Here is a 23,187-nt window from a genome sequence, read left to right on the forward strand (position 1 = left end):
CTGGAATGGACATGAAGAGAGAGTTGGAAGAAATGGCATTATATTTTCAAAAGCCTGAGACTGTGAGAGAAGACTAGCAGATGTAAACTCAGCAAAGTGAGCTGAACATCCAACGTACGACCGCCGGCGGCAGGTCCTTCTCTTACCTCGCCGCCAAAACCTGGAACACCCTCCCAACCCACCTACGACAGACCCAAGACCTACTCGCCTTCAGAAGACTCCTCAAGACCTGGCTCTTCGAGCAGTAGCACCTCCCCCTCAGCGCCTTCAGACCCTCACGGGTAAGTAGCACGCTTTACAGGTACCCTGATTGATTGATTGATTGAACAGCCCGGCATATCGTCGAGGACGAAACCTAAGTGGTGCACCGTTAACAGTAGGTGAGCGACGGGTACCTAGAGAACTAGGGCACTGTGGAGGGAGTTCACTCTGTGCCAGTAAAACCAATCCGTCTCTTCTTGTACAGCTGAATTTGTTGTGGCCTTTTTTATCCACTGTTGTAGTTGGAAGGTTCCTTTCTTACACTTTTATACTTTGAAATAGGAGGCTACTGTTGACGGTGAAAATGTGGATATACTTTACCAAATTAGAACTGCACATCTGCAGCAAACAAGGACCGCAGTCCCCCATTGTGGAGCGTACTTCATGTAAATATGTGGTATGCACATATCATGTGTATCTGATAGAGACATCTAGCTGCTGATTCCTTGCCTTTGAATTTCCCTAGCCGTCAGACTGGATCCGGAAGATTTTTCATGAACAGTATCCTTGCGCGCTGGTAGGCTCCAAATGGCGTCGTCTGTGCCAGAAGTGACGCCTGCGCCACCTATATAGGTGCCACCTCGGTGCGCTGACGTCTGCTCTTTTATTTCTACGCTATCCAGCGCTGAGCTGCGGGTAAACCTACCCCTCTGTTAGTTTTTGACAGGTTTTTTGTGACTTTTTGTCATTCTTTTTTTAGGTTTACTCCTTCTATGTCGTGGATGTCATCAAAGAAAACCGGTTTTAACCCTGTGGCGCCTGACACCACGTCATGTCAGTGACAGATCCGCACCTCGTGCGTTCATGGTGCTTGGGGCGTGACCATGACTCGATGTCGTTCTCAGACTGCTGGTCCATGTCACCGAAGGCTTTGAGGGAGTGGTTCCTGAAGCTGCTAATGGCCTGGCACACAAATCTGCCGAGATCATAGTCACGCTTGAGCAGAAGGTCTCAGGACTGTTCCAGGAGTTGAAGTCTTGTTCGTCAACTCCAAATGGCCGGGGCATTCAGGTAAGAGGCACAAAGGTGCAAGAAGTTGAAGCGTGCTTCTACTTCTCCTCGTCCGTCATCCGACGGGACGTATCAACATCAGTGTTCGAGGCCTTGTTCCTTGGAATCTGCGCCTGAGCTGACTCCATGCCTCCCCAGTATTCCGGGAGCCCAGAGCGCCCCCGCTTAAATCAAAGAGTTCAGTGAGACAATGCCCCTCATTTTTGAGCTGCCTGACCCCTCCAATGCGCCTTCGGGCTCTGATGGGCCCCCCATGGATCTGGTCATGGATCCGGATTGGCGCCAGTCTTGCCATTGCGACCTGCCCCGGCATCGGCCTGACGCTCCCTTTGCCATCCCATTTTGATCCCCCCCTGATGACACGGAGCCAAAGCCCCATTGACTAATGTTGATTCTGGTGCTGACAGGACTCCACATCCTCGGTCGGAGCTTGAGCCCTATTCTGAAGTGCTATTCCTTGGGGAGGAATGGAAGGGGTCACTGGACCCCCAGAATACCTGTATGAACAGGATATTAACTGGGGTGAGGAACTGGGTGATGCCAGTGGACTGGACACGTCTCCAGATACCTGTATGCTCTCCCCTCCTGCCCATGGCTATGGAGGAGGGAGCTACATATGCAATGGTCGTAGGCCAGCTGAGGTCCTTAACCTTCAGTTGCCCTCGATGGCAGTCAAGACTAACATCTTAACAGAGGTGTTGCAAACAGGAGTCTCCTCCTCTGAACCCCTTCTCCCGTTCAATGAGCTTGGTCCAAATGGGCTCCTGTGAATAGGACAATTGCCTGCCGTCAACCACCCCACCTCAGGGGAACCAAATTTCCCCACCTAACACCGCACCCCGGAGAGCATGGTGGTCTAAGCTTTTACTTCCCATGGCGTGGTCACTGCTGCGCCCCCGGACAGGGAATCAAAGAGGCTGGACAGCTTGGGAAAGAAAATGTTCCACCAGCCTTGCATTGTGGTCAGGGAACAGCACATGATTATTTGGCCGTTATTCGAACCCACTGTGGGAAATGGTTGCACGAGGTCTGCCACAGGTCCCAGAGGAGGCCCTCCGATGCCACGCCTGGCTGAGAACATCTGGGTTTTCAGGCGATGTCCAGGCTTCCCTCATGGACATGCCCTTTGATGACACCTGTACTTCGGAGACAAGTCAGACTCGCTGTAAGGACTCGCAGGCCACGGCTAAGTTCTTCGGGTTCTCGGCTGCTCCACGTCCACAGTCTGCCTTTTGCTACTCTTGTGGAGCAGAAAGGGGCTTTCAACTGTGCCTTGTGGATTGGGTAACCAGCAGTCTTGTCCAGCCACCACCCCCCTTCAGCTGCAGCCTCCAAACCTTCCTAACCTTCCCCTTTTAGATCATGGGCGTCCAGTTGGTGGCAGGATCCTCCATCACCCCCACCACTGGCAGTCCCTAACATTGCACAGGTGGGTTCTGCAGATCGGCCCAAGGTGGTACTCCCTGCCCTCGAGGCTGCCTCTCCCTACATGCCACTATCTTGCATTCAGGTGACAGCAGATCATCTGTCCCTGCTCCGGGGGGATTCATGGCTCTCTTGACCAAGGGAGCCGTAGAGAGGGTTCTGGTGCATGAAGTAGGCTGTGGTTGCTATTCCTGCTTCTTTCTTGTCCCAAAGAAGGACGAGGGAGTTTGTCCTATCTTGGATCTCCAAGCCCTAAACTACTACCTCAAAAAGGAGAAATTCAGGATGCTCATGTTGGCTCAGGTCTTGTCTTCCCTAGACCTAGGAGACTGGATGGTAGCATTGGACTTTGCAGGATGCTTGTTTTCACATTCCTGTCCTGCCTGCCCATCGGCATTACCTATGGTTTAAGATAAGCCACGAGCATTTTTAGTCCACCGTACTCCCTTTTGGCCTTACCAGCTTCCCTCGGGTGCTCACCAAGGTGATGGGGTGGTCGCAGCTCATCTGCGCAGATCAGGGGTGCCAGTCTTCCCCTATCTCAACGACTGGCTGCTGAAGGCGGGCTTGCCCCAGGTTGTCGTCTCCCACCTCCAGGCTACAGTGGACCTCCTGCGTTCCCTGGGGTTCACTATCAACATGCTGAAGTCACACCTGACTCCCTCTCAGACGCTCCCTTTCATCAAAACTGTTCTGGACACAGTTCAGTTTTGGGCTTATCTTCCTGAGCGGCGAGTTCAGGATATTCAGGCTATAATACCGATATTTCATGTTCTATCCTGGATTTTGTTGAGACGGACTCTGAGGCTGCTGGGCCTCATGGCCACATGACCTCCTGCATCCTGCTAGTGACACATGCCAGATGGCATATGCGAGGTCTGCAATGGAACCTGAATCTCTCCGACATGGTCCAGATCTGGAAGTGAACTGCAAAGACCTTCAGTGGTGGCTAATGAATCGCGATTGGGTCAGAGGCATACCCCTCTCACTTTCCCAACCAGATCTCACAGTAGTGACAGATACGTCACTCCTGGGATGGTGCCACTACCTGGGAGAGGTGGCGATCAGAGGACTCTGCTCTCCAGCGGATACCAGACTCCACATCATCCTGTTAGAGCTCTGAATGGTCCGACTGGCATTAAAAGCCTTTCAACCCTTCATCAGGGGAAGGACAGTACAAATGCTCACGAATAACACCACCTCCATGTGGAAGAGCAGGGCACTTCCCTGGTGGGTCAACCTGTCAGGCTCCTTGAACACCAGGGTGGACGAAGTCAGCCGTCGATGCCTAACAGATCACAAATGGCGTCTCCACCCGAAGGGTGGCACAAGGTCTCTTTCAACAGTGGGATCAGCCTTGGTTTGATCTGTTTACCTCTGACAAGAATGCGCAATGTCAGCAGTTTTGCACATTGTAGTTTCCAAGGTGGTCCTCGCTCGGAGACGCTTTTCTTCACGAGTGGTGCTCAGGCGTCCTGTTTGCCTATCTGCCTATATCACTCCTTCCCAGAGTTCTCAAGAAGATCAGGAACAACTGGGCCGAAGTCATCCTTGTGGCTCCGGACTGGGCGCGGAGAGTCTGGTATCCCAAGCTTCTGAACATGAGCATCGAACTTCCAATCAGGCTACCACTTCGGGAGGATCTTCTGTCGCAGGAGAAGGGGAGGGTGCTCCACCCGAATCTTTTGACTCTTTGCTTTCTTGCGTGGCAGTTGATAGCTTTCGACCTTCCTCTCGAAGTCTGTAATGTTATTCTGGCAGGCAGGTGTCCCTCCGCCAAGATGGTATAAGCCTGCAGATGGAAAAAGTTTGTATCATATTGTACAGAAAAGTCTATTGACTCTCTTTCTGCCATCATTTCTAATTTTTGTTTTTATTTTGAACCCTGCCCCTCAGGCTTTTACTCTTGGCACTCTGAAAGGGTATCTTTCTGCCTTCTTGCGGCTGCCTTACCAATCCTCTTTATTTAAATCTCTGATTGTAATAGATTTCTCAAAGGTCTTGTATATTTGTTCCCACCTTCCCCTTTCATTGTAACTCAGTGGGACCTTAATTTGGTTCTCACATTTCGAATGTATGCTACCTTCGAGCCCCTACCCAATTGTCCCCTCAGGCTGCTCACCATCAAAACAGCCTTTCTTGTGGCCATTACATTGGCCAGGAGGGTGAGTGAGCTGAAGGCTTTATCATCCAAGCCTCACTTCCTATCAGTTTTTCTGGACAAACTGATGCTTTGCACTAGTGTCTCTTTCCTGCCAAAAGTGGTAACACCCTATCATGTGGGTCAATCAGTCACTTTACCCAATACGCTGCTCCACAACTCTCTAGAGAAGAGTAGCAACTCCACCATCTGGACCGAAAAAGAGTGTTGTCTTTCTACCTTGACCGCACAAGAGAGTTCCTGGTGGACCACCAACTCTTGGTGGGGTGTGTTGGTGCCAAGAAAGGTTGGGCGGTGCAGAAATGTAATATCTCTTGTTTAGTTGTTCTCTGCATTAAAATCTGCTATGCAGTGGCAAAGAAGCAGCCTCCTGAAGGCTTAAGAGTTCATTCCACCAGAGCTAAGACTGTGACCACTGTGTTAACCTGTGGAGTTCCAGTCCTGGACATCTGTCAAGCAGCAACATGGGCATTCCTGCACACGCTTACCAAGCATTACTGCCTGGACAGTCAGGTCCATAGAGACGGGCACGTCACCCGTTTGGTTCTGCAGGACTTCTTAGCCTAAATTTGTCCGCAGACAAACCTCTGGGGATGGTATTGCTTTTGTAACTATTCAGAGGTAAGGAATCTACGACTAGATGCCTCTATCAGATGGACAAATTACTCAACTTTAGTACAGCCTTATCTGGTAGAGACAACCTACAGCCATGGATTCCTTACTGACCCACCCATCCTTCCCGCTCTTTGGCCAGATTTCTAGGGTCGGGGCTAATCCCTTTCACGGCCCTAGTTTGGATACACTAGTTTCGGTACTCTTCATGGCGCCGTGCTTCTGACTTGGAAAGTCGTGAAAAGTAACGGACGTCGGTGCACTGAGGTGGATGTAACTTCTACGCTTACGACGCCATGCGGAGCCGACCGACACCACCCACCGGCGCGCAGGAGTACTGCTTATGAGAAATCTACTGGAGCCAATCTGACCCCTGGGGAAATTCAAAGGTAAGGAATCTATGGCTAGATATTGCCTCTACCAGATAAAACGTAACTGAAGGTAAGTAACTTGTTTCTCACATGTGTATGACTTGCTTGTCTCTCTTTGGGTAGTAGCAGGGGCCTGCTTTTGCATAAAATAACAGTTTGAATTCTCCCCACTATTGAAATATGCTCATATTGGCTTTGAGCAAGTTCTAAGTGCAAATGAAAAATTTCCTAGTAGACACAAAGGAAAGTTTTAATTCTATTAAGGACTCGGAGGCTAGGATGGATTATGATCTGCTTTCTTTATTTTGCAACACCAGCAGTTTTAACATTAACCGAAAAAAAGTCTCTTTCCCATGAAACATAGGGAAAGGTCAGTCCATGAGGTCAGCCAATCAGCATCCACACACGTGCTGAAAGGTCCGGGGGCTGCTGGGACACTTCCTCTTTCTTGAATGCGACCATCCAGCCATTATCGAATTTCACGAGTCCATTTTAGGAGGTTCTGATCCTAAAAGAAGTCAAAGGATATCAAGATGAACCCGCACCTATTACCACAGGGTTCCCAAAAGGCATAGCACAGATGAGGCTTAATATCATGAAAAGAACACAAACCAATTGAACAGTAACTCCCTGGAAAACAAAACCATGTGCACAAAGAGAACTGAGAGAAATACTTATACCATACAAAGTGCTAATCAATAGTCGAGGGTGGGAAAGAGACTGAACCCTCAGGAACGCTGAGCGGGAATAATCCTCGCCTCTGAGTCCTTAATAGAATTGAAACTTTCCTTTGTGTATACTAGGAAATTTTTCATTCTATGGCAGGACCGGAGGCGAGGATTATGCTCGTTCAAAGCTTGTCCACCACCAGGGAAGCCACGTCAACGACTGGTTTAAAATAGAATTTTTTGAACATGGAGTCCGATGACCAGTCAGCGGCATTGATAATGTCTTAGAGGCGTGCCCCGAGGAAAAAGGCTTTGGATGCCATCGCTCCTCTAACAGAGTGGGCACCGAAGTGCAAAACGTCAGTGCCTGCTTCCCTCATGACCCATCTGATCCATCTTGCTATGGTGGGAGAAGAGACAGCCTTAAAGGGTTTCCTCCGAGATATCAGCAGTTGGTTCACGCCATGAGGGCGATATTTGTCCATCATGCTCTTGTAAGCCTTGAGACAATGCACCACACACAACTTGTGTTTCTATCAAAAGCCGGGTACGAGATCACCCTAGAATCTGATTTAGTGCAGCGGAAAATATGGAAAGGGACTCCTTGAGGGGTAAAACCCGACCATGGAGATCTAGGGCTCTCACATCAGAAACCCTCCGACAGGAGACCAAGCAGAGAAGCATGGCTAATTTTGCCGAAAGCTCCTTACGAGACAGGTACCTATTGGAATGCCAGGACTTAGTGAGACAACACCTTGTTGACGTCCCACAATTGTGCATATTTAGGCAAAGGAGGCAGGGATAAGTGAATGCCTCTCATCAGCTTACAAACAAAAGGGTGCTCCCCTACGGCGTTACCCTGCACCAGATCGTGGCCTGCTGAGATTGCCGATCTGTATGAATTAATCGTGCGGTATGCCAAGCCCTCTGTGGCCAGGGATGCCAGAAAATTCAAGATGTGGGCCACTTCGCACCCCACGGGATCCTGATCCCTGCTCAAGCAACAACCCACCCATCTGGACCAAGCCGAACGGTATCGCTTGTTGGTGCCGTCTGCCCATGCTGCTGCCAAGATGTTTTGAGCTTCTCCTGATAAGCCTCGGAGTCTCCAACGTTGCCGGAAATCCGCCAAGCTATGAGGGGCATCCGATTATGCAGAACCAGCAGATGAGGCCCTCCCAGAGGATTCTGAAGAATCATCTGATCGCGGGGTAGAAGGATTGGAGAATCCCAAGAAAGTTCCAGAAGAACTGGAAGCCAAACTTGTGACCTCCAATAAGGCGTTATCAACACTACCTTTGCCTGCGAACCTGCGTCGAAAGATGCATGATCATGGCGAACAGGAGAAAGATGTAACCCATCTCTGTCGACGAATCCTGAAGGAAGGCGTCCGTGGCTGGATCCGGCTTCCAACTGAAAAACCTGGGTAGTTGGAGATCTAGGCGAGAGGCAAAGAGATCCACCGAGAAGGTGCCCCAAGGGGTGTGGAGTCTCTGGAAGACTCTGGTATCCAATTGCCAGAGGCTCACATTCGACCATTCTCGGGAGTACCAGTCCGCCACCACATTGGACACTCCCGGAAGGTATTCCGCTGTCACCGAGACGCTGTTCTCCAGGCAAAATGTCCAGAACTCCTTGGCCATGTCCGCTAGCACCTTGGATTTCGTGCCCCCTAGGTGGTTGATGTAGCAGACAGCCGACACCTTGTCCATTTTGAGAAGGACATGGCAGCTGATCTTGTCCTTCATCCAGCACTTGATGGCGAAGGAACCGGCCAAAAGTTCCAAGCAATTGATGTGAAGCCGCTGCTCGTCTGCGGACCACTTTCCTCCTGTTAAGGAGTCGCCGCAACGCGCTCCCCAGCCCGACCTGCTGGCATTCAACTCTATGACGATGTCCCAAACCAAGCCGAAAATGTCCCTCCCGTTCCAGGCCTCCATGTGGTCCAACCACCACTGCATCTCTAACCTCACCTCGTCTGTGAGAGGAACAAGTTCCGCATATTGTAAATCCTTCCTGAGGTGAGTGGCTTTCAGCCGTTGAAAGGCTCTGTAATGGAGAGGCCCCGGAAAGATGGCCTGTATGGAGGAGGATGGAAGACCCACCACCCTGGCAACCTGCCGAAGAGAGATGGTGGGGCGGGCCAGGGTTTGTCGGAGCTCCCGACGAATTTTAGAAACCTTCCTGGAGGGGAGGCTCAGTGACTTGTTGACGGAGTCTGACAAAGCCCAGAAACGTAGTTTTTTGGGCTGGGACTAAGAGGGATTTCTTCTCGTTGATGACGAAGCCGAGGCTCTGTAAGAGAGTTACCGTCGTCCCCAGCTGGTCTGCGAGCAAGGCTGGGGATTAAGCCAGAAGGAGAATATCGTCTAGATAAATAATGAGGCGGAAGCCTCGGGCTCTGAGATATTCCACTACTGGCTTGAGCACCTTGGTGAAACGCCAAGGTGCGGATGAGAGGCCGAAGGGCAGTGTGGTGAATTTGTAATCCTGCGATCTCCACTGAAATTGAAGGAATCTACGGTGTGGAGAAAAAATCGGGATGGATATATGCGCGTCCCTTAGGTCGAGGTACACCATCCAGTCGTTCGGAGGCAGGAGGTCTCGCAGCAGGTGGATCCATTTTGAAATGGAGGTACACCAACCAGCTGTTGAACTCCTTCAGATTGATGACTGGGCGTTGACCCCTGTCCTGTTTGTCCACCAAGAAGATATTGCTCAGAGAACCGTTTGGGTGGAGGGAGGAGCACACTATCGCCCCCTTGCGTAGGAGATCTTGAACCTCGTCGTCTACCAGTGCAGTCTGGGCTGACGTAAATACCAGGGGCCGTGGTCGAGATTGCTGTATCGGGGTCCCGTAGAAGTCTATATGAAAACCCCTGATGGTCTGAAGAACCCATGAGTCTGAAGGAAGGGTCTCCCAATTGTGAGCGAATAGAGCCAGTCTGGCCCCTACTAACAAATGGGGGTAAGGGGAGAGACTCACCTGATTGGTTCTGGAAATGGCCTCTGCCTCCACCCCTGGTGGCTCTGCCCCTGTTGTTTCTGCGCAATTGGAAGAATTCCTGCTTGGGCTGGTCGTTCGCCTTTGTTAGGGGCTTGAGTGTAGAAGCGGCCGGTCGAGCGCCCCAGCCACGACTGACCCCAACGAAAACCTTAGGGTGAAACACTCGCTTAATGGAGGTCTGCACCTTGTCTAAGGTGGTGAAGGTAGAGACGAACTTGGTGAGTTCCTTCACAAAAGGCTCACCGAAGAGTCCCCCGTCCGCGACAGCCGCTGCCTCCGAGGATGGCAAGTCCGTAAGCTTGGGTTCCACTTTAAGTAACAAAGAGTGACTCCTCTCGGGCGAGAGGGTGCACTTCGCATTCCCCAGGAATACGATAGCTCGTTGGCATCTATTTTGGCGGGGCGAGGGCGTTCCACCCGCAGACAGGCCCTAACTTCCTTTTCTAGGGGCTTCCTCATCTGACTGGCGACAAACTGCCCCACCTTGTCGCCCGGGGTCCACTCAGAGGAGCAAGGGTGCAATAGGCCCTCAGGGACAAGCATGTCCGGAGGAGCCTCTGTGGCATTCCTGGAAGGGCGCCAGGGTCTAGAAGGACCCACTTCCTCTAGGGACTCAGTGGGGGAATCATCACCCTCGTAGTTCCCCCCTCCCCCCCCCCGGGAGAAAGGGATCACCTCTTCTACTGGGTCCACTTGCTCTAAAGGAGGGCGTGCCAAGAAGGCCTTTTTAAGGCGTTCGAAGGCCCCAAAATCCACTGCAGCGTCAGTTTTCTTTTAGAGGGCGGGGGGACGTTCCCCAGATGCATAAAGGTAGGCAACTTGCATAATACGCCTCTCAAAGGGACCCACAGCTGCAGCTACTGTGTGGTGGATGGAGGCGTCCACCGCGTCACCAAAATAGTCTAGGGGCAAAACCTGAAAGGCTTCTTCCTCCACATATTCCCCTTCCATAGTCATGGCTGGGCAGCAATAAGGAAAAAAGACTGTTATGTCCAACTGCGCCAGGACACCCCAGGGTAACAGAGCGCTCTAAAAATCTCAGTACCATAACATAACCACTTTGGCGAACCTGAGGTTCCATGAATTTGGCGGGTCTGAAACCCTGGATTTGGCCTGCAAAATGCAAGAATCAGGAGTAACCAACCCTGGGGCCTAAACACCCTCTGATCAAAGGGCTAATGCAAGAAACTGGCAATGACTGCCTGGGCTAGGCCCCTTTCAATGGTAATGAGAGCCTTAACAAAGTCACCATCTCGGTAAGGAAAACTTCCCTACCGACCCAATAGAGGGCATCAGGCTGCAAGATTACACACCCGGTAACAGGGCGTCAAGGTTTCCAGGCGTGCGGGCTTGTTGCTCGGCGGGGATGCACTGACAGGAAATTCCTGACAGGAAAAACGTGTTCCAGCCGAGCAACAAGATGCGAGATGCGCTGCACTGGTGCCCTCTGGCGGCCGTCTTCGTCACCGCGAGCCCGCAATGTAGCCGCGAAAGAAGCGATGAAGGACGCTCCCGGGGCAAGTAAACTTAATCAAAGACACACTAGCGCTCGCGATATTTAAAAAAAAAAAAAAAAAAAAAAAAAAAAAGTGCTTGCGCTGCCACATAAACTCAATTACAGTACAATGTCAGAAAAGCATAAGTACACAATGTCAGAAAACCATAGAGGATGGGAAGCGACTTATCTGCTGGTGAAGTAGGAAAAGAAAGAGGGAGTGTCCCATCAGCCATGGACCTTTCAGGACGTGTGTGGATGCTGATTGGCTGACCTCATGGACTGACTGTTCCCTGTGTTTCATGGGAAAGAGAGTTTTTTTCGGTTAATGTTAAAACTGCTGGTGTTGGAAAATAAAGAAAGCAGAGCATAATCCTCGCCTCCTGTCCTGCCATAGAATTAAATAATTTATACACAGATTTCAAAGTAGATCCGCAAATTTTGCTGCCCCACAAGGTTTTTAAAGTGAAAATGTAGCTAAACATTGCTAATTATTTGCTTGGAATGTTCTGGCCCAGCAGAGTGTCAAAACATGTCACTTGGTGCCAAATAAAGTGTTTTGGAAATCACAGAATTCAGCCAATCCAAGATGCAATTATTTCAAAAAGAGTTTTCAGGACCTCTCATCCAGTGAGATTCACTCACAGGTAGAAATGTGACTAACTCTCTAAGGGCCACATGTATCTCGCATTTTACCGGTCGTAAACAACCCAATTTGCGGAATTGGATTGGTTGCGACCAGTAAAATGCATTTCGGTATGTTTGAATTCCAATTTTGTTACCAAATTGCAATTTGGAATTGCAAATACATAGCGATTCTGTATTAGGAAGGTTTGTGTTTAGGGCCTCCCTTCTAATACCGAATCACAGCGGTATGTAGGAATGTTTTGCGGCCGAAATGCGGTTGCAAAACATTCAAATTTTACCACCTACTTACAAGTCGTGGTAACCCATTCGCAAACACGAAGGGGTGCCCAGGGGGCCCCTTCCCCTTTGTGCATGTTCGTAAAAAGATTTTTAAGAGCATGCAGTGGTCCCACAGACCACTGCCTGCTCTTGAAAAATGGAAAGAAAACTTTTAATATTTATTTTTTACGTAACCCGTTTTCCTTTATGGAAAACAGGCTGCATTTAAAAATAAAAAAACATTTGCTTTATTTAAAAGCAATCGCAGACCTGGTGGTCTGCTGACCCAAGAAGGCCACCATCCCTTTGATTTTAGCGATCCCTAATGGGTCACAAATTGCTACCTGCCTCATTAATATTAATGAGGTAGGTCGATGTGCGAACCATTAGGAAACACTAAATGAAACTCTTGGAGTTCCATACATTCAAATAGCGATTACCTAATTGCGATTCGCAGAGAATCGCAATTAGGTAATTGCTATTTAAATAATGATGCATGTGGCCCTAGATTAAGTGATTCTGGAATTTTGGTGCTACCTATCAAAATGCTTCCATCCTACACATGCTCAGTAGAGACTTTATAAAGAATTTCATAAAAGACACTGAATAAAACGTCATAATACAAACATAATATAGTAGGCACATGCCAATTTTTTGCAGTCTTGATTAAATAATTACCTGACAAACTGCTACGGTTCCTTTTGCTATTTCTTTCCTTTCAACCCTTAACTTTCCTTTCAACTTTTGAAATCTGGCAAAGAAATGCAAAGCACCTCTAGCAAACATTTTGGAAAGTTGAATGGAAGTTGGTTATGGGAGGCCAAGTAGTGAAAGGCTAAAAATGCTGTTGAAGATGGGTTGTAATGATAAAGGGTTGTCCCTTTTACCGATTAATATTAGAAGTAAGCCCCTGAATTAAGCTATTCTAGCACTGTTGTATATTAAGTACTTGCCTTTTTCTTAAGATTATTTTGAGCAATTAATGCACTGTATTTAAAGTAGCGGTGGCTATTGCAAATAATAGAATATATGTCTCTTCTTTACAGTGCTTTGGTAATTGCTGCTGTGTTTGATCGTGATGTGAACTGCAGAAGAGCAGCCTCGGTGAGTTACTATATATTTTGTTCTTTTAAAATAATTTCCTTGTTATTCACTAGTTTAGACTTAAATATCTTTTATAAAGCATTCAGCATGGGTTATTTCACATTGGTTATTCCTCGCTGAGACTCTAGAGGTATTTTACTTCAGCACTAAATACAAATCTTGGATTTTTAGTAGTTGCAGCGATCCCTTTGCTAAGGTCCGAGTCAATGGCGAGTGTTCACCTCCATTCAAAATTAGTCTGGCCCCTTTTCACCTCACCTTTTCGTACTAAATATAGAGCCCCCGGCCATCATAGTGATGAAAAAAAGACAATATCAGGTATGTAAAGATAGAGCAATTCACATACAAGATCCGCAAATTTGTATGGGCCGGTAAAAGGCTTAGGTTAGCTAAGAAAATCATGTTCTGCCTTGCGGAGGAGGGAGGGGTTGGCCTCCCGAACATAGTGAATTACTCCCACATGCCCCAATTACTCTACATGGTGGAGTGCAACAGATGAAAGAGCGAGAAATAGTGTTGTTATATTGAGAAGACAATTGCAGGGGCACACACATGGAAAATATCATGCTTGCCTAAGAAATATTAGGCTAGGGCCTGTACTTCTGTATCCTGACTAGATATACGCTGGCGGTATGGGATATATTAATGACAAAGAAATGGCTCTTTCTGTTCCATCCCCATTCAGGCCATTCATTGGTATCGCCAGTTTTAACACCAGCTCTAGTGGAAGTAAAACATGTAGGATGGGATGCAAGTGAATAGGGGACATCTGTGAAGGCCTGAAGTCCTTTGAGTAGATTAAGTTTGATTATGGCGTGCCAGAAAAGGAGAGAGTGAGATATCTTCAGGTTAAAAGTTAGATCACACAAAAATTGATTAGGGCGTAAGCATGTAGACCGAAAACTACATTCAAATAGTGGCTGATCACTAAAACTGATGGTAAACATATGCTATCTGAAACATATCAAATCCTGACCCACACCCCCCACAAACAAAAAAGAGGCCATGACAAAACGGGTGTAAGGCTGAAATCGGGAAGCCGCTATCAAGAAGGGAATGGAGCCAAGAGTACTAGAGAGCAAAAACAATGGGTGCTAACCTGGCTAGAAGAGAATCATTAGTAAAGATGATAAAATTTTTACCTGACTTATTCGAGGGTGCGTGCATGGGAGATGTCCACACGCAGTGTTGAAGACTACCAATAACCTCCTCCATCTGCAATGGAGCGACACTTGACCCTGTCACAAGGCAGGTCGCTCCCCTCACCACCGCACAGCCCCCCTGTGTGCCCTGAGCCCGCCGCTGCTGCCGCTCACATTTTGTTGTGTCCGCCTGCATTCCGATCTCCCGTAACTATTACTGTGTTTTCTGCTGTTTTCTTCTGTGCCCCTGATTGTCTCCAGCTCTATTGTCCTTCCCCCTTGTGCCCCTTTTTGCCCAGTGTCCACTTTTTGCCTTCTGTGACCCCCGCCCGCTCCCCCCTCCGTATTTCCCGCCGTTGCATCCCCTGCAGCCCGCCCCCCTGCTTCCCATTCGCCGCCCCGCTCCCGCCTCCCAGCTGCTCCTCCCTCTCTCAGCCCCACATATGGAGGCCGTGCAGCAGCTGTGCCGCTGGTGCGCCAAAGACGCGCCTAAGGCAAGCCCGTCTGCGCCTGGACTGCGCCCAGCGCCAGGCCCCCGCGGATACCACAACGCCCGCCTCCGCTACGACTCCAACACCCTCCACGCACTCAACGCCGGACGATCACGCACCTGCTGCCTGGTTGCCCCCGAAGCGCACCCAAGGACCCTTCTCCTGCCGGAACTGCAGCTTCACCAGCATCCGGCCCTCCAACCCACCCACCGAAGAACCCAATTTCCTCAGATGCATCCTGCTCAACACCCACTCCGCCCGCAAACACGCCGTCGAACTCTGGGACCTACTCGACACCAACGCCCCAGACGTCGCCTTCCTCACGGAGACCTGGCTGAACCCCTCCTCGGCACCCAACATCGCCATAGCCATCCCAGAAGGCTACAAGATCACCCGTAAGGACCGCACCAACGGAGGAGGAATCGCCATCATCCACAGGAACACTCTCAAAGTCTCAACCAACACAGACGACACCCTCAGCACCGCCGAACACCTGCACTTCCAGATCCACACCGACCCCAACACCACCCTCAGAGGCACCCTCGTCTACAGACCCCCCGGACCCTGACCGCAGTTCAGCGACTCCATTGCCGACTTCATCAGCACACACGCCCTCGCCTCCACGGACTACATCCTCCTCGGGGACCTGAACTTCCACCTCGAGAACAACAACGACCCCAACTCGTCCACCCTGATCGACAACCTCGCCAACCTTGGACTCAGACAACTCATCATAACACCTACCCACTCCGCCGGCCACACGCTTGACCCCATTTTCTCAGCAAGCACTCACGTCTCCGTCAACCACACCACCGAACTCCACTGGACCGACCACCGCTGCATCCACTTCACCTTCCGGAAACCCACCACACACCACCACACCCAACAGATGCCTCTCCGCAACTGGAGCAAGGTCATAGAGGACCAGCTTACTACCGCCCTTGCCCAGAGCCCACCCACAGACCCGACCGACCCCGACGCCCGCAGCCTCAGACAGTGGATTGTTGACTGCGCCAGCACCCTCGCCCCACTCAAGAAACCCCCCAACACCCACACCAGCGAGAGAGCCAGCTGGTTCACCGAAGACCTCCAGGCCTCCAAGCGAACCTGCCGAAAACTCAAAAAGAACTGGATCCGTGAACAAACACCGGAAAGATACACAGCTCACCAGGACGCCACCCGCAGACACCACCGCCTCATCAGATCTGCCAAAAGACCTCCTTCAAAGACCGCCTAGACAACAACGCACACAACTGCAAAGAGCTCTTCAGCATCGTGAAGGAACTCTCCAACCCCAGCTCCAACACCAACGACATCCCTCCGTCTCCAGACCTGTGCGACTCACTGGCCACCTTCTTCAATCGCAAGATCGCAGACATCCACGACAGCTTTAACGCTGTCACCACCCCAGCAACCGCTGAGACCCCCACTCCCATGACTACCACCTGCACCAAACGCCTGCTGGCCTGGACCAACATCAACGACGACGCCACCATCAAGATCATGAAAACCATCCACTCCGGATCCCCGGAAGACCCCTGCCCACACCACATCTTCAACAAAGCCAGCAGCACCATCGCACCCCACCTCCGGAAAACCATCAACCTCTCCTTCGAGAAAGCGACTTTCCCAGAGAGCTGGAAGCACGCAGAGATCAACGCCTTACTCAAGAAACCCAAGGCGGATCCCAAGGACCTCAAGAACTTCCGACCCATCTCCCTGCTCCCGTTCCCGGCGAAGGTCATCGAAAAAGCCGTCAACAAACAACTGACAAGCTTCCTCGAAGAAAACAACATCCTGGACCCGTCCCAGTCCGGGTTCCGCAGCCACCACAGCACCAAAACCGCCCTCATCGCCACCACCGACGACATCAGGACCCTGCTTGACAACGGAGAAACCACGGCCCTCATCCTCTTGGACCTGTCAGCTGCCTTCGACACGGTCTGCCACCGCACACTAAGAACACGCCTCCACGATGCCGGAATCCAAGAGAAGGCCTTGGACTGGACCACCTCCTTCCTCTCCGGCAGAACTCAGAGCATCCGCCTCCCGCCCCCCCCCTTCTGCTCCGAAGCCACCGAGATCATCTGCGGCATCCCCCAAGGCTCATCCCTCAGCCCAACGCTCTTCCAACATCTACATGGCACCGCTCGCCCACGTAGCACGACGACACAACCTCAACATTATCTCCTACGCCAACGACACCCAGCTGATTCTCTCCCTCACCAAAGACCCCCACACCACCAAAACCAACCTCTACGAAGGAATGCAGGCCATCGCCGACTGGATGAGAAACAGCCGACTGAAGCTGAACTCGGACAAGACGGAGGTCCTCATCCTCGGACCCACCCCCTCTGCCTGGGACGACTCCTGGTGGCCGACTGCACTAGGAGCACCCCTTACACTAGGCCTGGGCGGTAAATTCCGTTGCGTTCGCGGAATTTGCGGAATTTGGGTAATTTCGCGTTCCGCGGAGAACGCGAAATTGCCCAAAAATCTGCGTTCCGCGACTTCGCGAAATTTTTTGCTTGTTCGCGTTCTCAATATGCGTGTTCGCGAGATATTTCACCCCGAGCACGCAAACAGCGATCGCGAACAGGAAAAAAGTTTTGCGAACAAGCAATTCCGCGTGTTCGCGGAATTTCTGCGTGTTCGCGGAGATTTTTTACCGTTTCGCGGAGATTTGCGTAACGCGATTACGCAAATTCCGCCCACCCCTACCTTACACCCACCAACCACGCACGCAACCTAGCGGTCGTCCTCGACTCCACCCTCTCCATGATGAAGCAGGTCACCGCCGTCTCCTCCTCCTGCTTCAACACCCTCCGCATGCTTCGCAGGATCTTCAAGTGGATCCCCACCGAAATGAGAAGGACGGTTACCCAGGCCCTCGTCAGCAGTAGACTGGACTACAGCAACGCACTCTACGCAGGAGCCCGGGCCAAACTCCTGAAACGGCTCCAACGCATCCAGAACGCCTCTGCCCGCCTGATCCTCGACATCCCTCGCAGCAGCCTCATCACACCCCACCTGAAAGACCTGCACTGGCTTCCCATCAACAAGAGGATAACCTTCAAGCTCCTCACCCACGCACACAAGGCACTCCACAACACCGGGCCAGCGTACCTCAACAGCCGACTCCGCCTCTACACCCCCACCCGCAAGCTCCGTGCCGCAGAAACCGCCCTCACCACCGTCCCCCGCATCCGAAGAGGGACCGCCAGCGTCACATCATTCTCCCACCTCGCCGCCAAGACATGGAACACCCTCTCCATCTGCCTGCGGCAGACCGAAGACCTCCTAACCTTCAGGAGACTTCTCAAGACCTGGCTCTTCGAACAGTAGCAGCAAACCCCCCCCCCCCCAGCGCCTTAAGACCCTCACGGGTATGTAGTACGCTTTATAAATACTATGATTGATTGATTGAGGTCACGGCCCAAAGCTGACGAGAAACTGGGAAGAGGTACCGGGTGACAAACTTGATGATCAACATCAACCTCTTTAGATTCCCAACATAATACTTAGAGCAGTAGACAGACTGATATACTAACCAAACTCTCGTAGGGGAAAGCTAATATCACTCCTGCTATGTGCTTCTAAGCAATGATCCCAAGCTCATGGGAAACAAACAAGTTTCCTAGACATATCAGTCTATCAAACAGTATTTGTAAAAGCGCGGCTACTCAACCCAGGGGGTATCCAGGGACTGTGCTGCAGCTGTTAGTCAAAGAACCAGATCTTGAGTCCCTTCCTGAAGTAGGTCAGTAAGGGTGCAGTGCGGAGGTGGAGGGTGTTCCAGTCTGTGGTGGCGAGGTGGGAGAATCCGCATCCTGTTGAGAGGCAGCAGTGGATACGTGGTGTCTGAGCAAGATATGCGGAGTGGAGGTTTTTGGTAGGTTGGTGGAAGAACAGGCAAAGGTTCATGTAGGCTGGTCTTTGGTTGTAAAGGGCTTTGTAGCTCTGTAGGCATGAGTTAGGAGTTTGAAATGGCATCTCTTCTGGACGGGGAGCCAGCGGAGGTCCTTTAGGTGCTGGGTGATGTGTGTTCTCTTTGGCAGGTTGAGGATCAGTCTTGCAGCTGCCGTTCTGAATTGTCTGGAGTCTTTGTATGAGTTTGGTGGTGGTGCCGACATAGAGTGCGTTACTTACGAGTGAGACGGTGCGTATTGCGGTTGCACGACTATTTCCTGTGGCAACAGATAGCGGGTGCACGCTTATCAAGGTTGATGCACGCTACCATTTGAAGAACGTTATTGAACGGTTTCTGTTTATTGCATTGAAGCGAATTACATTACATTACGACTGATGGCATGACATACAATACGCTATAGTTACTTTGGATATTTCGGACGTTGTGCTTTGGATTCTCGTCGATACAATACAAATATCATCGATACAACTTTATTTCGATTTGTGCCTTAAAAAAGTCTTTGTAAGACGAAACACGTGTCGGCTGGTCCGTGTACTGGAATTTGAAAAATAAAGATGAAAAGCAACTGAATTACTAAGGGGTCTTGGATTTGTTACCAAACAAGATGACCATCTAATGGGACTGATCCTCGTATTGTCTTCTTTTACAATTACATGTGGCTTGAATATAGCTGGAAATTTACACTAGTGGGGAACTGAACCTCCGCATTGTTTGGGTGTGCCATTTAAGTCTTATTCTTGAGAATATCCATATGTGTATGTCTTGTGCATACGGACGATGTCTTTAGGTAGTAGACACCAATATTAGCTTTGAGCACCCCTTTGAAATTGTTGATCCTTATACACCATCACGCCTTGACTGTATTCAGTGTATTTACGATTAGTATTTGTTTGGTGTGCTGTTTTTTCCTCTTTGAGGAACACTACTATCTAATTTATTTTTGTATAGAGTCCGATGCCGTAGTCTAACTGGCTGGTGAAGAGGGCCTGCGTCACAGTTTTCCTTGCGCTGATAGGGGACCATCTGAAAATTCATGTGAAAGCAGGCTGAGGTGACAGCATTGACCTGACGTTTCATGGAGAATTTGCTGTCCAGGATGATGCCAAGGTTGCTTGTGTGGTCTTTGGGGCATTGTGGGGGGAGGGAGGGTAATCCAAGCTCCGCTGGCCACCAGTAGTCATTCCAAAGGGTGGTGTGTCTTCCTAAGATCAGAACTTCTGATTTGTTTGTGTTGCGCTTCAGGCAGTTATCTTTCATCCATTTTAGCCATGGGTCCTCGTTACTCAGGATATTAAAGCTAATCGTTCTTCATCACTCAAATAAAAAGGGAAAGGATTCAAAACAATATGGGAAATCATGCATATGATTCCTAGCAACTAAATTTAAATAGCTGACATGTCCAAAGTTCTTAAGAGTGTTGAGACTGAAATCACAAACAAAGGAGGGGTCAAACCAAAAAGTCTAAGTGAAGGCAATGGAGTAGGAGCTCTTCAGTAAGATAAACAGCTGGGACGAATGCTTGTGGTAAGTCTTGCTAAAAGAGTTATTGCATGGGACAGACCTGAGGATAGGGAAGAGACAGGGCGGGTTTGGAGGGTTGATTGGGTGTTTATTTCTTTTCATATTGTTTAACATCTGTCTCGCTGGCCAGTGGCTGTAAGCGGGAGTATGTGTACATCAGAGACTGTTTAAATAATAAAAAGAATTGCTCCATAAAACATTTTTGTTGAGATTTGCAAGTAAAACATGTCTTGATTATTTTGCTGCCTCCCCTGTAAATATTGCAGCCTCCCCTGTGAAAATTACACACATGGGGCCCTATTATTGAATGGTGCAGTGTCCCACTCAACACCACATCGAACACTTAAGTTTGCACCATCCTTAAACTAGGACAGTGTGCTAGATCACCGCAAATTATGTATTTCCTGTGCAGGCATTAACCCATACCTGCACTGGTAACAGCGAATTTGTGAACGACAGACGAGCAGATTGAAGCTGCTAGCCCACCTTTCACTGTACAGGCAGCAATGTGGCTTGACTTTAAAGAGGGGAGGGGCAGGGATCACCCTGTAGGCAGGTCTAATGACTAACAGCTTCCATCTCCAGGTGGATATCTGAGTGTTCCCTGGGACCTCTGTTCCCCTCTTCTAAAAGGTGGCTTTGGGCAGTCGGGGTGAGTACATTGACTGTGCCACCTCAATGTGGCACACAGTTCATCCCCTGAAACTTCCTGTGCCGCTGCGCCTGCTTCTGTAACACAGCACAGAGGTAAAAGTTTCCCTTATTTGCACAGGCCATGCACCCTGATAGTTTCAGCGCGATCTTCACTACAAAAGGGGGTGTGCAAGCTTCTTTGTACCCCATCTGTAATACCAAAGCGCCCCTGGGGACACAGAAAGTGGGCGCACAGGCCCATTGTGCCCATAGGGCACTCCGTGTAATACAGTCACCGTTAAATACAGATATCTGAAAGAAACACGTTAGTTAGATTCCTCACCTTAGAATATCCCCAGGCGTCAGACTGGATCCGGAAGATTTTTCGTCAGCAATACCCCTTGCGCGTCGCTAGGCGTCGTCTGCGGCTCCGCGTCCGTCGTCGGCGTCGTGCGCCGGGATGACGTCGTCGGAGTACTTAGACGCCGCCCTCGCGCGCTGACGTCAGTTCTTCTTTTTTCCGCGCCAGTAAGCGCAGATCCGGGAGAGCTACCCCTTTTAGTCTTTTTTGACTAAATCTTTTTTGATCATTTTTGATCCTTGTCTGTCGACATCTGGTGCCGGTAGGATGCCTGGGTTCAAGGCTTGCGAGGATTGTCATCGACTGATGTCGGTGACCGATCACCACCGCCGGTGCCTCTACTGCTTAGGCCCCGACCACGACGCGGAGTCGTGCAACGACTGCCAGGCCCTGACTTCGAAGGCTAGGCGGGAGCGGTCCCGCAAGCTTCTCGAGCTTCGCCACTCGGCTCCGCGTCGTGCGCGATCCCGGTCCAGGAGGAGGTCCAAGGATCGCTCGCGGAGCCCTAGCCGACGCCATCGATCGTCCGGCTCCAAGTCGTCGGGTAAGTCCAAACGCTCAAAGAAGTCCAAGAGGCGACACCGCTCTTCGGACTCCCCTCGCCGGTCGCGCGACTCGGCCGAGGGTCAGGGTGGTTCCACCCCCGCGGCTCCGGCGGAGCCGCAGGTGCCGCGTCCGCCCCCATACCTTCCGGTCCCTGGGACTGACGCGGCGCCGGCGGAGATCAGTGCCTTCCTCTCGGCCATGAGGAGCCTGGCCCCGCCGTCGACGCCCGCTGGCGCGCCTTCGGGCCCCGCGGACTCGACTGGGCGACCTCGCCTGCCGGCGGCTCCGGCCCCGGCGCCGTCGACGACTCCGGTCTCGACGCCGCAGGTCCCCGCGGGGCCCATGCCTGGGCCCCAGTCGACGCCGGTTGACCTAGTCACTCCTCCACCGGCGCCGACGCCTGAACCACCGACGCCGTCACCGGCGCCGCCGACGCCTTTGACGCCGACACCCCAGTTTAGCCCTCATCCGGACCCGGCGCCGGCGCGGCGTCGACCGACGCCGCATCCGACGCCGCTTGAGTCCTACCATCTCTACAGTCCGGTTCCGATCATTCCTCCTGTTTATCAGGAATCGGAAGAAGGGGGCGACTGGGAGGGGTTCGAGGACCCTCTGGCTGTTCAGTCACAGCTTTCTCAGGACTGGGCAGATGAACTGGGGGAGGCCAGTGGGCTGGACACCTCGCCAGACGCTGGATTCACTTCTCCTCCGACCGTGGCTTCGGAGGAGGGTGCAGCATTTTCTGTGGTGCTGCGCAAGGCGGCCGAGGCCCTTGGGCTCGAGTTGCCTGCCGTGGCTGTGAGGACTAACATATTCACTGAGGTGCTTCAAACCTCAGCAAGCTCCACTGAGCCTCTGCTGCCGTTCAACGAGGCCCTCACTGACGTTCTGCAGGGCACCTGGTCCAAGCCCTCCACAGTTCCTCCTGTGGATAGGAACGTTGCCAGGCGCCACCGCCCTGCTCCGGGCGACCCCAGTTTCCTGTCCCAACACCCCACCCCCGAGAGTCTGGTTATCCAGGCCTCTACCTCCCAATCCTCCTTCCCGACCGCTCCGCTGGACCGGGATTCCAAGAGACTCGAGCAGTTTGGCAAGAAACTGTTCTCGTCCCTTAGTTTGGGCCTGCGGTCCTTAAATACCGCCTGTCTCTTGGACCGTTATTCCCATTCCCTGTGGGATACGGTGGAGGACGTGCTGCCCCTGTGCCCGGAGGAGGTCCGGACGCGTCTTACCCAGGCTGTGGCCGATGGGAGGGATGCAGCACGGCACGCCATACGATGTGGGCTTGACACCACGGACTCGCTGGGTCGGGCGATTTCAACCACGGTGGCGCTCCGCCGCCACGCCTGGATGCGGTCCACGTCATTTTCCGGGGATGTCCAGACCACCCTCATGGACATGCCCTTTGATGGCACTCGCCTGTTTGGTGAGAAGGCGGACAGTGCGCTGAACCGCTTTAAGGACTCCCGGGCTACGGCCAAGTCCTTGGGCCTTTCGGCTCCGCGGGCGCACACCTCCGCTTTTCGCCCCTTTCGTGGCCA

At 51.4% G+C, this 23,187-nt stretch overlaps 1 protein-coding gene across 1 annotated transcript in view; it reads left to right on the forward strand.

The window, feature by feature from the left end:
* The window catches only part of TBCD (tubulin folding cofactor D), a 2,329,415-nt gene that overhangs the window by 1,071,787 nt on the left and 1,234,441 nt on the right, over positions 1-23,187 (forward strand). The window contains exon 16 of the mRNA XM_085616794.1: positions 12,964-13,021. Within this exon, the coding sequence (XP_085472920.1) occupies positions 12,964-13,021 (58 nt within the window). The remainder of the gene's footprint in view (positions 1-12,963; positions 13,022-23,187) is intronic.

The sequence above is a fragment of the Triturus cristatus genome, chromosome 7 (assembly GCF_964204655.1).
Source record: "Triturus cristatus chromosome 7, aTriCri1.1, whole genome shotgun sequence".
Classification (NCBI taxonomy): Eukaryota; Metazoa; Chordata; class Amphibia; order Caudata; family Salamandridae; genus Triturus; species Triturus cristatus.